Source organism: Maniola jurtina, chromosome 24 (assembly GCF_905333055.1).
Source record: "Maniola jurtina chromosome 24, ilManJurt1.1, whole genome shotgun sequence".
Classification (NCBI taxonomy): Eukaryota; Metazoa; Arthropoda; class Insecta; order Lepidoptera; family Nymphalidae; genus Maniola; species Maniola jurtina.
Window position 1 is genome coordinate 4,549,673 of NC_060052.1, and position 14,391 is coordinate 4,564,063.

A 14,391-nucleotide genomic window follows, 5' to 3' on the forward strand; every position below is an offset into this window, starting at 1 on the left:
GAAAATAATATCATTTTTTTAAATTTCATTCTTTTATTAAGAAAATATTACAATAAAACTTAAAGCTAGCTTTATCTAATTACTATACAAATCACGCCCGCGTGGAATGGTGCCAAGAATACTGGCTGCATTTCCACGCTGGACAGCCAGGCTGATTCGTTGCGCAAAAAATGAGCCAGCCCTTCTGTCACCCGATGAGGCTATTAAACGCGGTGAAATGTCTCGTAAAAAATTTTTAGCACTAAGACTCCACGGCCCCAAGAGTATCAATTATATTATAAGTTGTTAATTTAAACTGAAGCTGGAAATTTAAAACATTATTGAGTTTTTAAAAGTTTAATGAACATAGTGTATGAAGGTCAGATGAAGAAAAAAAACGGATAAATTAATCAATAAAAATATTTTGTTGTATTTGCTGACTGTACTTACGTTTGTTTCCGTAGTCCTTAGTAAAACCAAAGCTCAATTTTTTTTAGTTCTGATTTGAACAAGCGAAAAGTTCTACAATAGTTCAGTGTTGGGATTTTCATTTTGCATGCCTCGATACGTAGCAGGTAGGTTAACAAAAAATACCATATATTTTATTAATTTGTTTATTAAAATTAGGTAAGTACCTTAGAAATAAATTAGCCTAATAATACCTTAGGTATAAATAAATATTAATATACAAAATAATACAAATATACTAATGCTGCCATACAAAGAATGTTGTTAAAACTTTGGAAGATGGTTTTCTTTTAAATAATAATAGGTACTTAATTGTATTGTACGTACGGTAATTAATATAACTACTACATCATTGTTTGACAATCAGAAAGTGTACAAGAGTACCCAACTTGAATAAATGACTTTGACTTTGACTTTATGTATCAATGGTTCTGGCAAACCTTATAAGAATCTTGAACATCAAAAACAGATCTCAGCCAGACTAAAGTGTGTATTTAATCCTCACAACCACCATGTTGCAACTTCATATTGGGCTACTCATTTTACAACTATGATAAAAAGAATTCATGTAAATTATGTTTAGATAAAGCAGTACAATCGACGCCATTTTCTAATTAAATTATAACTTAGCTATCGCATTAGGTTAGCCTGTAATGATAGTTTTAAGTGGTCAAAATAAATAAATAAATAAATAAAATAAAAAATTTAGTAGAGAAATATAGAGCCATCGGAGTGGTTTTCCAATTTGATGGTAGGTGGTGGCGGGTCTCGTTCGAGCAAGTACTTTCTCAACTCTATTAGCACCACATTCATCGCTGAACATAAAATTGCACCTATGAGTAACCTGCAAATAAAAAAAATTATTAGGGTGCCTAATTTTTTTTTTTTTTTTGATAACTTAGGCATAGGGGCGAGCACTGTGGCAGAGTGAACAAAAGTGAGGAAACTCTTAGATTGATCCTAAAATCGACTCTGTCAAATATTAGTCTAATAGGAATAGGAAATAGGAAGTACTAGTGCCTAACCTAAGAAGCAGGAAGGTACTTCCTAAATGATAAATCCATGGCTAGGAGTGAAGTGAAATCAAAGAAACTTAGTTGTTTCATAGCCTATCTAGCGTCAAAAAAGTAGGTAACATTTGATGCCTGTCAGTGTAATGAAGCTTTATGTTTTATTCGTTTTCTAACTGAAACTCTTCGTGAGCTGGGACTGTGGTCTTATCAGTGGAAGATCCCGGGTTCAATTCCCGGTAGGGTCAATTTGATTAATAATTTCTGTCTGGTTATGTCTGATGGAAGACTTTGACCATGGCTAATAAATTAACCATCCTTACCGCCAAACCATGTCGATTGAGATTGAGTATTGATTGTTTGAGTATTGATATAGTTGAGATTTGATTGAGAGATTTAGTAATTCGGACGAACACGGAAACAGACGAACAGACTAATGCAATACCTTAGATTCAAAAAACAAGCTTCAGTCAGTCAAAAAATTATATTAAAATTGATTTTGCCTGAAAATTAAAGTGAACATTTCTACCCTTACCAATAAGAGTAACCCAGGCCAGGCGATGGGGTCAAACCCCCCAATGCTATAAAGGAAAATGCCAGGTGGTCCTGTAGAGTAGAAGTTGCCCAGTATATTCCGAACATCAGCATCACAGTTAGGCCCACTATGGTAGTCGCTACATTAGTCCACAGACAACCTGGAAAATAAAGAGAAAACGTCTCAAATCAATGATCTATCTATAGATACCTCTTGATTTTAAAAAAAATTGTTTTGTCTTCTTCAAAAAATATCGTAAATAAATAAATTCAATATACCATGTAGACATTTATGTACAATTTGTTTATACGTTACTTCAAGTTTCTACCGCCGGAATAATAATATTATATTCTCTAGTAGGTCCGTATTTCAAAGTCGGGAAATAATTTTATTCAGCTATTTACTCGTATATTAGGCTCATGCCTCAATTTTACAGAAGCTTCGATAGTTTCGCTTTAATAACACAACAGTTTCAGGAGAGCTAAAATCGTAAAGCTAAACACTCAGTAAGCCGGGAGTGTCTCTAGATAAGAAGATTCGCAGAAGAACCAAAGTAACCATAAACAGCAGGTTCCGAAGTTGAAGTGGCATTTAGCGGGACACATAGTTCGAACAGCAGATACCTAGACACTAAGGAATCCAAAGGTGTTAGACTGGTAGATCTCTACTATAGTATGGACCGAAGACATCAAAAGAGTTGCAGGGAGTCATTGGATCCATGCCGCTCAAGACCGCCTCGTGTGGAAGTCCCTACAAGCCAAACGGCTGAAATGTGAAGCCTAGCTTTCGATAGGTCTGAAACAGCTTCTTGTCTATAGATAGGAACTAGGCAGGTAGCAATAATTTCTTCTCACCAGGTAATCCAAAAACAGGTTCAGTAGGATTCCTCGTGGCGTTGAGTATGGCCAACGAAGCCGCCAACACGGCCAACAGTAGCTTCAGGAACAGTAGCAAGAGAGTGGCCACGTATACGCCGAACGATATCACTGGTGGCACTTCTACTGCAAATAAAATAATAACAATTAATAGCTTTAGAGCTCTTTTATACAGGACTAGCTGATGCCCGCGACTTCGTTCACGTGGATTCAGGTTTTCCGAAATTCCGTGGAAAGTCATTGACTTTCCGGGATAAACAGTAGCCTATGTGCTAATAAAGGATGATATCTACCTCCATTCCAAATTTCAGCCAAATCCGTCTAGTAGTTTTTGAGTGAAGGAGTAACAAACATACACACACATACACACAAAATTGCGCCTTAATAATATTAGTGTGATTAGTGTGAAGTCTGATAACCAGAACGCAAGCAAAAACTTAGCGTTATTATTATACTACCTCAACACAATCCAATGCCAATAATCGTTTGCCTTATATTGTAGTTTTAGTGATTTAGTATTTTTCAAACCCGCATTGTATAGCGTGCACAATTTGGGTCAATGCCCCTCCGACGACCCGGCATTGACTTCGAGTGTTTTATTTACGGAACCTTTGTTGACCTCTAGCGTCAGTCAGATGTTTTATCCACATCCATACTTAATATTATAAATGCGAAAGTGTGTCTGTCTGTCTGTCTGCTACCTTTTCACGGCCCAACAGTTTAACCGATTCTGACAAAAATTGGTACAGGGTTAGCTTATATCCCGGGGACGGACATAGGCTACTTTTTATCCCGGAAAATCAAACAGTTCCCACAGGATCTTTAAAAACCTAAATCCACGCGGACGAAGTCGCGGGCATCCTCTAGTTTTTAATATATAAAACTTTTAGTTTTTAATATGTGAACTTTAAAAAAATACAGGATTTTTACTATATTTTTTCGTGATTTTTTGTGGTATCTTATCAGTACTATCACCTGTCTTCGTTTTTGCTACCAATCTGGTTACACACTGGTGTACCTACAGACTTAGGTACCTAGATAAATAATAATAATTTTTTACTTACATGGGTTCGTTGTGTCAACCGTCGTAACTGCAATACAAGCTTGGTTGGTCCTGTAGCCTGAAGCTAAAGCCCGGACCTGCAACATAGTATCACGGTCTACAGAGTTACTTCATACAGTCGGTTGAGGGACATCTAGACAAAGGAATCCTAAGGGATGACGAAGAGGACGGGCTATTTTATTGATACGACCCGACCTGTAGAAGTCAGCAGAACAATTTTTTTAAGGTTTCGTACCTCAAAAGGAAAACGGAACCCTTATAGGATCACTTTGTTGTCTGTCTGTCTGTCTGTCTGTCTGTCCATCCGTCCGTCGTGTCTGTCAAGAATACCTATAGGGTACTTCCCGTTGACCTAGAATCATGAAATTTGGCAGGTAGGTAGGTCTTATAGCACAAGTAAAGGAATAAATCTGAAAACCGTGAATTTGTGGTTACATCACAGAAAAAAATTAAAATGTGTTTGAATTTTCAAAGTAAGATAACTATACCAAGTGGGGTATCATATGAAAGGGCTTTACTTGTACATTCTAAAACAGATTTTTGTTTATTTTTAAGCTAGTTTTTGATTTATCGTCCAAAATGGCGGAAAAATACCGGAGTACGGAACCCTCGGTGCGCGAGTCCTACTCGCACTTGGCCGGTTTTTTAATTATTTCGGCTCGATTCGGGCATGTAGGAGTTAGGTGCTACGACCGTAAAGGTGCCCACGCACTTGAACTGCACTGCCCCGCACGATATTCTCTCCAGCCGCGCCGCGCGGCAGTGACGTACGCGCGTCGCGGCTGGAGAGAAAATCGTGCGGGGCGCTGACGCGACGTGCAGTTCCGCTGCAGTGCAGTTCAAGTGCGTGGGCACCTTAAAGCTGACTCGTCCACACACATCAAGAGCGTCGTCTCACTATCTATTCATTAACCAGTATCGCCGGCTCACTACTAAGCACGGGTTTCTTCTCAGAATGAGAAGCAAGAGCAGATTGGCAGACTTCACATACCTTTGAGAATATTACGGAGAATTCTCAAGATATACCTACCTACAGGTTACCTTACGAAGGTGCGTGCCTGGGATTGAACTTTGGACCCACCGACTAAGTCCGCCCAACATAACCACTACTCTATGACCACCGCTTAGGCACCACACTACATATTATCACATTGTTATTGCAATAGGTAACCTACCTACTTTTCCACTTACGAAAAGCTACTCACCTCTTCTTCTCTCGCCAGAGCTTCTGTCTTACAACTGACTGCGCATGCGTTCAAATCTGGTATACATGTCACTGAAAAAATATTCGTGTCGTCGTAATAATATGTCACTAATAATCGCGGGCACAACTAGTATTACCTATAATTTTTTTTTTTTTTTTTTTTTTTTTTTTATTATCTGAACAGAACATTATTTACAGACTTTGGTGTGAGGCCCTGCCTCCTGATGAAGTGAAAACTGTGTTTCAGGAGGCAGTGTCTTCCCATAAATAGTGTACAGCACAATATAATATAACCATGTAGCTTACTGTATAAAGTATTGTAAGAGGGAGTAGCGAAGATATACAAAGCGAACTCTCCTCTAAACATGCCATACCGAACGGTGCTGTCTTGCTCTTGATTCGCGGCGGACGCAGTTGAAACTATCTGAAACAAGCTCATTTTGAGGCTTTGACGATTTCCCTGGCTCTCCTACGGATCTCTTCATTTCTGATTTAATCACGTAGAGAAACTCCACGCATACTCGTAGCTCTCTATAGCACCAGTTAAGTGATTCTGAGCTTTCTTATGAGACTCATAGCAACCATTTCTCGGATCCATAATATTATCATCTCTGGCCACACACTGATCTTCAAACACTGTGGAATTTTTGATGAGAAGACTGCACAAATATACCTACTACCTATCCATACTAATATTATAAATGCGAAAGTGTGTCTGTCCGTCTATCTATCTGTTTGATACGTTTCCACGCCCCAGCCGCTGAACCGATTTTGATTAAATTTGGCATAGACATGGACAAGTTGCCAGGCAACTTTTTATCCCGGAAAATCAAAGAGTTCCTACGGGATTTAAAAAAACCGAAATCAGCGCGGGTGAAGCCGCGGGCATCCTCTAGTCTAGAATAACTCATTTCGATTTCATTTCACATTCCAACATCAGTGTTGATTGCTTCGGAGGCATTCGTTAGTTTTGTATTTGGCTGTTTGCGTTACGTGCCCAGAGTTGATAATATCCGCTATTTTCAGAATGCGTATTGAGCGATCCGCATCTATAAAATACGTGTGTGCGGGACGCGGGTGGGTGTCTTTTGTTTAGAGTTTGAAATAGACAATGGACATAGGTACAGTTTGAACAAGGTTTGAACGAATTGCCCACTGCATAACAAAAATAGAATGACCTTTGACCAAGTTTTACTGGGCAGAGGAAGACTGAGGTACCTACGTACATACCTAGGTAGATATCAATTACGTGACCTAACTTAGCTAGCTCTATTAAAAATCCATACATGACCACTTAGTAATAGGTAGGTATTAATCCTCCTATAGGAACTAATATTATAAATGCTAGTGTCTGTCTGTTAGCTTTTCATAACCCATCTGTTTAACCGCGTTGTAAGCGTGGCTTGTATCCCGAAGACGGACACATTACTTTTATCCAGGAAAATCAAGTAGTTCCCAGAGGATTTTTAAAGGCTCATCCGTTTAAGCAATTTTAACAAAATTTAATACCTACAGAAATAGCGCCTTTCTTATGTTCGGGAACAGACATAGACTACTTTTTATCCAGGAAAATCAAGAATTTCCCACGGGCTTTTTAAAACCTAAATCCACGTAAGCGAAGCCCCGAGAATCATCAACTTAGTAGGAAGTAAATAAGTAGATATCTAGGTAGTTACTTAATAATATTAAAATAATTTTTGATAAGTAGTAGGCCAAGTAAGTAATTATTAGGTACCTATTACCAACTAAGGTTTAATGAATTTACATTTTAATGAATACTACAGTTAACAAGTGCTAGAAAAAAGCTGATAACTTTCAAACGGCAGAACCGATTTTCTTGGATGATAGCTAAGAACACTCTCGATCAAGACACCTTTCAAACAAAAAAAAACTAAATTAAAATCAGTGCATTCGTTTAGGCGCTACGATGCCACAGACAGATACACAGATACACACGTCAAACTTATAACACCCCTCTTTTTGGGTCGGGGGTTAAAAATCTTACTAACCCTATTGTCACTAGAAATGGCTAGGTAGGTAGGACCTACAATTAGTCAAAACTCAAAACAAACGAAGTCGCAGGCATCAGCTAAACCTATTTAATACTAGCTGACGCCCGCGACTTCGTCCGCGTGGATTTAGCTTTTCGAAATCTCGTGGTAACTCTTTGATTTTCGCGGGATAAAAAGCAGCCTATGTGCTAGTCCAGGATATTATCTATCTCCATTTTGAATTTCAGCCCAATCCGTTCAGTGGTTTTTACGTGAAGGAGTAACAAACATACACACATACCTACACACAAACTTTCGCCTTTATAATATTAGTGTGATTAATACTTACTTACCTACAACTAGATACTTACATACCTACCTTCAACACAATATTTTGCTATAAACTATAGTTAAAAAATCATACTAACCCAACTGTCACTAGAAATGGCCACAATAGTCAAAATAACGCACAAAACGCTAGAAATAAACGCACCAAAAATATAATTACGACGTGTTACCGCCATATTGAATTATGGACACTGATATTATATTCCCCCGTTTACAGCGATCTAATATTTTATCAAAGATAATGTGGATTATCAAATGATAAACTAATTGGACGATGTAGGTAGGTACCTACTTAATCGTGCTGATTCATCTTTTGCACGATATTGGAATTTACAGAATGGATCGTTTGCGAATGCTTACAGACATTCAATTTTCCGCGTCATGGAAGTTGAAAAAGAACATTCACGAGGCATAAACACTGCACGTTTTTTTTTTTTGCAGAAATCTTACCGAGTACATAGTGGTACATACATTGAGTACTTAAATAGGTAGAACTATTCATGCAACTTTGTACGTTTTATGCAGTACAAACAACGTGTGAACGGTGAAACTCAATGTAACGAGCCTCAATAGCTCAACAGTTAAGGAGCGGACTGAAAACCGAAAGGTCGGAGGTTCAAACCCCACCCGTTGCACTATTGTCGTACCCACTCCTAGCACAAGCTTAACGCTTAGTTGAAGGGGAAAAGGGGAATGTTAGTCATGATTAAAATGACTAATATTCTTTTTTTTTTAATGTATGTCCCACTACGTATTCGGTAAGATTTACCCTGCATAAAACGTGCCTTACAAACGCAAATGCTATCTGAGATCCCGTTCACACGTCATTTTACGAAATACGCAGTGGTGCATGCTGAATATAGAACCAGAACCGTTCACAACTTGTGAATGGTGGAACTCAATGTAGTCCCACTACGTATTCGGTAAGATATATCCTGCATAAAACGTGCGTTTACAACTTGCAAATCCTATATGAGATCCCGTTCACACGTCATTTTACGAAATACGCAGTGGTACATGCTGAATATAGAACCGTTCACACGTTAATACAAACAACTTGTGAATGGTGGAACTCAATAACTAGTAGGACAGTGATCTGTGAACTCAATGTATGTTCCACCACGTATTCGGTTAGATTTTGCAAATGCTGTTAGCGGTCTCAATCAAGGGTCAAACAAAACGCAGGGATGCGGAAATGACCGGTGGTATAAGCCGATACATTCATACAGCAATCATTGTATAAGCGCCCGATGACGCTCAGGTAGCAATTATCTGATTTTCATTATAATATGATAAATCTGATGTCCAGGTGGATTTAGGTTTTATAAGAATCCAGTGGGAACTCTAACTTTCCGGGATGAAAGGTGTTTAAAAAAAGAGCAACTGCTGAGTTTCTTGCCGGCATCTTGGCTTACCGGTAGTATTGACATAATAATCTTATGTGTCTCGTCATGCTGTCCTAATAACCAAATAGATGACACCCGCGAATCGTTCGATTTAGTTTTTTTTTTTTTCAAAATTCTATGGGAACCTTCTGATTTTCCGGGACTAATTGTAGTCTATGTCTATCCCCGGGATGCTAACTATCTCTAAACCAAATTTTGTCAAAGATTAACAGACAGACAGACAAACATAATTTCGCAATTTTAATATTTATAGACATTTTCATATCAAGGCAATAAGAAACACAGTAGGTAGGTAAAATAAAAGTGTGTTAATATTATCTAATATTTATTGCGGAAGCTTCAATATAAATATAATTCTAGATAATTCCATAAAATATACAACTTTTACATACTGTTCCCGTAGTATTGATTACAATCGTCAAGATTTTATTTAAAAAAACTCACTCGTACATCAATCGTCTGATATATAAAATATAGCTCCAGGTACCTAGGTACCTACAGTACGCGACAGGTCAAGTAGGGGTATGAGGCGAGGGGACGCCCCGCACACCCGCACGTCACCCGCGCTATCCCGCAACGGGTTAATAATGGCTCTGCGGGTGTGCGGGGCGTCTTCGATTGCCATCTAGACCTGTCGCGGACTTTACATTGCAAGAAGATTGTTTTTTTCATTAACTTAAAATATAAACAAGTCACTTCTCGCAGAAGCACGTAAGCGACGCGCTATGCACGGCGCATATGACGTTCATAAGGGTTCATGAGATTTCATACACAGGATTCTAAAATTCGTTTCGTTCGACGCGTTCGGCTTTTTAACACCAGGTAAACCGCGTCGCTTACGAGTTTCTCATACAAATAGGTAGGCACCTCAGCTTAGAAAAAATAGATTATACAGAATGATAGTTTCGGTTAAAAAAATAGTGGAGTATTTCATATGAAGCTTAAATCTGGTTATTAATTAATTTTCATTTATTAGTAGTAATTTCAGGATAAGGTTGCGTTTCGTATGAAGCGGAGAAGAGCGGAATGCACACCAGACGTGTGACGACCTATGATCGGTCTGTTTAACGCCTGCACTACGCTTCGCTTCAGTGGAAATATCACCTTAAAATGCTCATTATTTTACATATTTTTAAATAGCGGTTAGGGCACAGGTGTAGTACTTAGGTATTATATTAAGCTTAATATTTTGTCTAATTGACTAAATCTAGTAAGATTTTCTAAGAAAATTATTTGGGAGATCACTAGGTTAACTAAGCTCACGGTTTGTTATAAAAATTATAATTAAGTATATAAAAATGACTTAAAATATAACACCCATATATTTATTAGTAGCAAGTATTGCTTAGATCAACAAACTAAATGTAATAAATGTAATTTGCAAATGTTGCATTATTGGTATTTTTCTTGATTAATTTTGGAGTACCATTTACTTTTTTATATAATCAACTAATTATGTTATGTTCTCATTTGTAAAGGACGTGTATGCGATGGCGTTAATAGCCCGTTCACACAGGCTGCGTAAGCGTAAACGTAGCGCGTACCATTACGTTGTAATGTATGGAACTGTATGAAACATGGCACACCGCTTGCGTAAAGCATGGACGTATGCGTAGCCCTGTGTGTTAGGGGTTTACGCGCGTCACTAAGTGTCACGTGTACGCAATTGGTGTGAATCGGCCTTAACGGTAGGTGCCCTATCACTTGTTGCCGTAATTATCAGTCCTACACATTTCTTTAGGTTCACAGGAATATGTATAGAATATACATTTACCTAAAGAAATGTGTAAAACTTTAATAATTCTAAAAAGCGCGCGGTATTTTAGTAATTTGCTATTCTACAGGGGAACCAAAGGTGTCAAGCTTTTTAAATTGGATACGTCAGAAGGCTCGCTCCATCGCCCCTTCATTGAGCTTCACCTACTCGACAGTTTGTTTCGTTTGGTTACAGAGTTTTCATTCTTGCTTCACTCGCCATACACTTCTCCCCTTCGTTCCATACACATACAGTTTCATATTAAAAACAACCTGTTTATGATTAATTTTATGTCAAAAATCAAGATCTCTTTGAAATTTTTATTACTTAGCTACTAAATAAAATATAATCTAGTAAAAATTTATGACTCCTACCACCAACACTTTTAAAAGCAACTTTTACAGCTGAAAAAGGGCGAAGGCCACATTAAGTTACATTTATTTTGTACTACAACATTTAAGTATTTTAAAAATCTGATTTATTATAATTTAATACAATAATGCGGTTCAAAATGGCCACGCTATACAGAAACTTCTTTGGAAACATTGCTATTATAGTCCGTACAAAATGGTTTCTCCGCTTCGTGAACGACGCGCCATTTTAATTCTATGGGTCAACTGTCATGTCAAAAGTATGGTTAACCTTTGAAATAAGGATTAAGAGGGGTCTCTCCGTCACTCGCTCCATACAAACGTAGTTCGTCTCTCATTGGAATACTAACCAATCATACTCAATGGAATTTTGTAAAAACGTTCCGGGAACTAATATCTATGAGTAGTGTTGAATTGGGGATTCTGTATCAAAATTGGTGGGGATTTTGGATCACTCTCGCTACGCTCGCTCGCTTCGCTCGCCGTGATCCAAAATCGCCACCAATTTTGATACAGAATTCCCCAATTCTAAACTACTGTCCTCAACAACACATTAAATAAATGGAGTGTAGCTAAATCCAAGCAAAAATTAATCAACTATCCGTATTTTGAACAAACTATTCACATGGTTTAAGAACGAAATATTCATTCTATTTGCACGAGCAAATATGTTGATAAAACTAGATAGGTACTAAGAAACCTTGAATTTTAAAATTACTCTTCAAATGTAATATTTTTACAACATGAAAAACAACTATTTGGCTATAACAACCTACACCAAATATTGTGTTTTCAATACGAGTATAATCAGTAAATTAAATAAAAGAAGCAGGTATATGGAAATTAAACAAGCATATTTAATCATCTAAAACTTTATTATTCATACACCACTTTTTTAAACAAGTTACATTTTTCAGCGCACAGATGGTCGGATGATAAACACAACTATATATGTCAGAATGTGAATTATACAACTCATACAATGTTAATAAACGAGGACATCCTTTATCTTCTAAATTATGTACGTTAGGATTACTTAATATATCTTTTAACCATAACTGCTTTTCAAGGCCTTTACAATAAATATCATTATTTTTTAAAATATCTATTAGATGGTATTTATAGGTCTCGTAAGGCACGATTCCCTCGCTCCATAATATTTTTCTATTCTTTTCAATCCATTTAACTTGTTTCTTTTCTGTGTCTGTTAGCCATTCATAGGGATATGGTGGTTTTATTAACAAAACTTGAACTCGATCACTATACACTATAGCAATCTCTTTAGGCAGAAAGTAATTTTGATCATTTTTAAAACCTTGAACGTCCACAATAATTTTCATGATAGTTTTCGAACAATGTTACTCAGCGGCCTATACTCCACAAGACGATCGTTTATGATTAAACAGTAAGCGCTGGTATTGCTTGGAATTTCCTGAGACGTTTCTATTTCCAGACGAACATCAACTGGACCAGTTTTTAAATTTTCATTTTGTCTGGAACAATCTATGACAAATAAAGGCGCTATTTCTTTAAATGTATGAAGATCAAGCAGTGGATCAATAGGAAGGTTGTAAAACGACTGACGAAACTTGGTGTACATGTCGTATAATATACTGTATTTATTTTCCTCAAACTTGAGATTTAAAGCATCATACGGATAATAGTGGGAATTCAGGAATAATGTGACATTGGTTAATGTACAATGATCGAATATTGTGCTGTCTCTGTTTTTAACATTTTTTCTATTAGTTTGCAAACCAAATATAACATATCGAGGTTTTTCTAATTGAGAAGCAGTCTTTAACGCCCATGAATGTTTGGTAGTTTTTGGCAATAATGGATATTCATACAAATCCCAATTTCTAAATGCTATTTGTACGGGATTATCTTTTTCTAATTTCCTTAAAAGTATTAATCTTTGCTGATCTGATACTTTAATATGTGGTACTCGCCATTGGATTCTCTGTATATCAATGTCTACAATATCATCGCTACCCATGACAACACTATTTATGTTAGTACTACCTCTGTTAAGTATGAGTTCATGTTTACAGTTTATTATTATTTTATTGTAGTCTTCAGCAAAACCTAAAATCTTATTTAAGGGTATCAAAGCATTAAAATTTCCATTTTGATTTTTAAATCCGTCTATATTCCAACCCCAAGCAGCAGCCGCTTTACTGTCACCGCTATTCATTGAAATGAAAGATTTTATGGTTGTAGTTATTCCAGCATTTCTAATACGATCGATTTCAACACCATTCATTTCGTATCGGATATCTTGAAAAAGAAATGCAATTGCATTATTACTGAAGTCAACACTTTTCTTTTGAACTTTGCCAGCTTGATCTTTATGAGTCACCGAAACTTTTCCTTCAATGTAAATGGAACTGGCTGATGGTAACACGTAAATATCTTGCTGGTGAATAGGTATCCGAATTTCATCATTTTCATTGAAACTGTTATTGTATGGATTATATGTATGAACCTCATAACTCTCGATAGAGTTATCGAATTCAGGTAATTCGTTGATCTGAAGGAGGCTCATACTTTGAAGCCGAGGGCTTTAAGAAATTGTTTATTACTCTGATGAATTTTTTTATATACTCTAACACGTCTTCTTTGTTTTACACTTTCCTTGGTAATAACTTTCTTAATAGTTGGGTTATACTCTTTATAATAATTACTTTTGTTAAATACGATCATTTTGACTTTTTCAAATGAAGACACAAAACAATAGTTTCGCCCTTAAAATTTATATTATTGCCTTCCAAATCCAAAATTTTTATTGTTATTGATGAAATTATCTTTCTTTTGACCGGAAAATATATCACATTACTTGGAGATTCTATAAATCTATGACCTGGAGGAATGTTTGGCACAAACTCATAAATAATATGTGAAGGAGAACCGTTAGTGTACGAACTCTGTACAAGATCACATTCGATCCTTATGACAGACAGTGGTAGAATGTTAACGGATTCTGTAGATTCATGCCATTTATTTGCTTTTAGTTTTTCGTTAGAAAAACCTAGCATAGGTCCAATACTATTTTCTGAATTAAAGTTTATAGTTTCAGTACAGTACAAAGAGCATGTCATTGTATTGATGTTAGATTTTATTTGTAATTCACAATTTTCAACTCTTTCTTTTAGGTATTCATACAAATCTTGTAAATCGTAAGCACCTGGTTGAATAAGAATTCTTTTTTTCTCTTCTCCATATTCAAACACATTATTATTATAGTCTACATTTGGAATTGAATTAAATGCAGAAAAATATACTAAGCCACACTCATATTCGTCTTCCAAAATAAGAGGAGGGGCGTAAAATGATTCTAGAATAGATTTTTCACCCACGATCGTGAGTGTAATAGACATGATGG

At 36.6% G+C, this 14,391-nt stretch overlaps 1 protein-coding gene across 2 annotated transcripts; it reads right to left on the bottom strand.

Annotated features, from left to right (window-relative positions):
- Positions 1-626: 626 nt before the first annotated feature.
- On the bottom strand, positions 627-7,777 carry LOC123877681. Of its 2 annotated transcripts, none has more exons than XM_045924535.1 (8): positions 7,554-7,656; positions 5,441-5,554; positions 5,136-5,206; positions 3,932-4,007; positions 2,847-2,993; positions 1,993-2,152; positions 1,153-1,291; positions 627-1,063 (listed from the first exon to the last, which is right to left on the bottom strand). In XM_045924535.1, exons 2-7 carry the CDS (start codon positions 5,499-5,501, stop codon positions 1,153-1,155), a joined length of 654 nt encoding a protein of 217 aa, XP_045780491.1. In that variant the 5' UTR covers positions 5,502-5,554; positions 7,554-7,656; the 3' UTR covers positions 627-1,063. The 2 variants fall into 2 exon arrangements, with proteins under 2 accessions (XP_045780491.1, XP_045780490.1); XM_045924534.1 differs by having other exon boundaries at positions 629-1,063; positions 5,441-5,558; positions 7,554-7,777.
- Between the last annotated feature and the right edge of the window lie 6,614 nt (positions 7,778-14,391).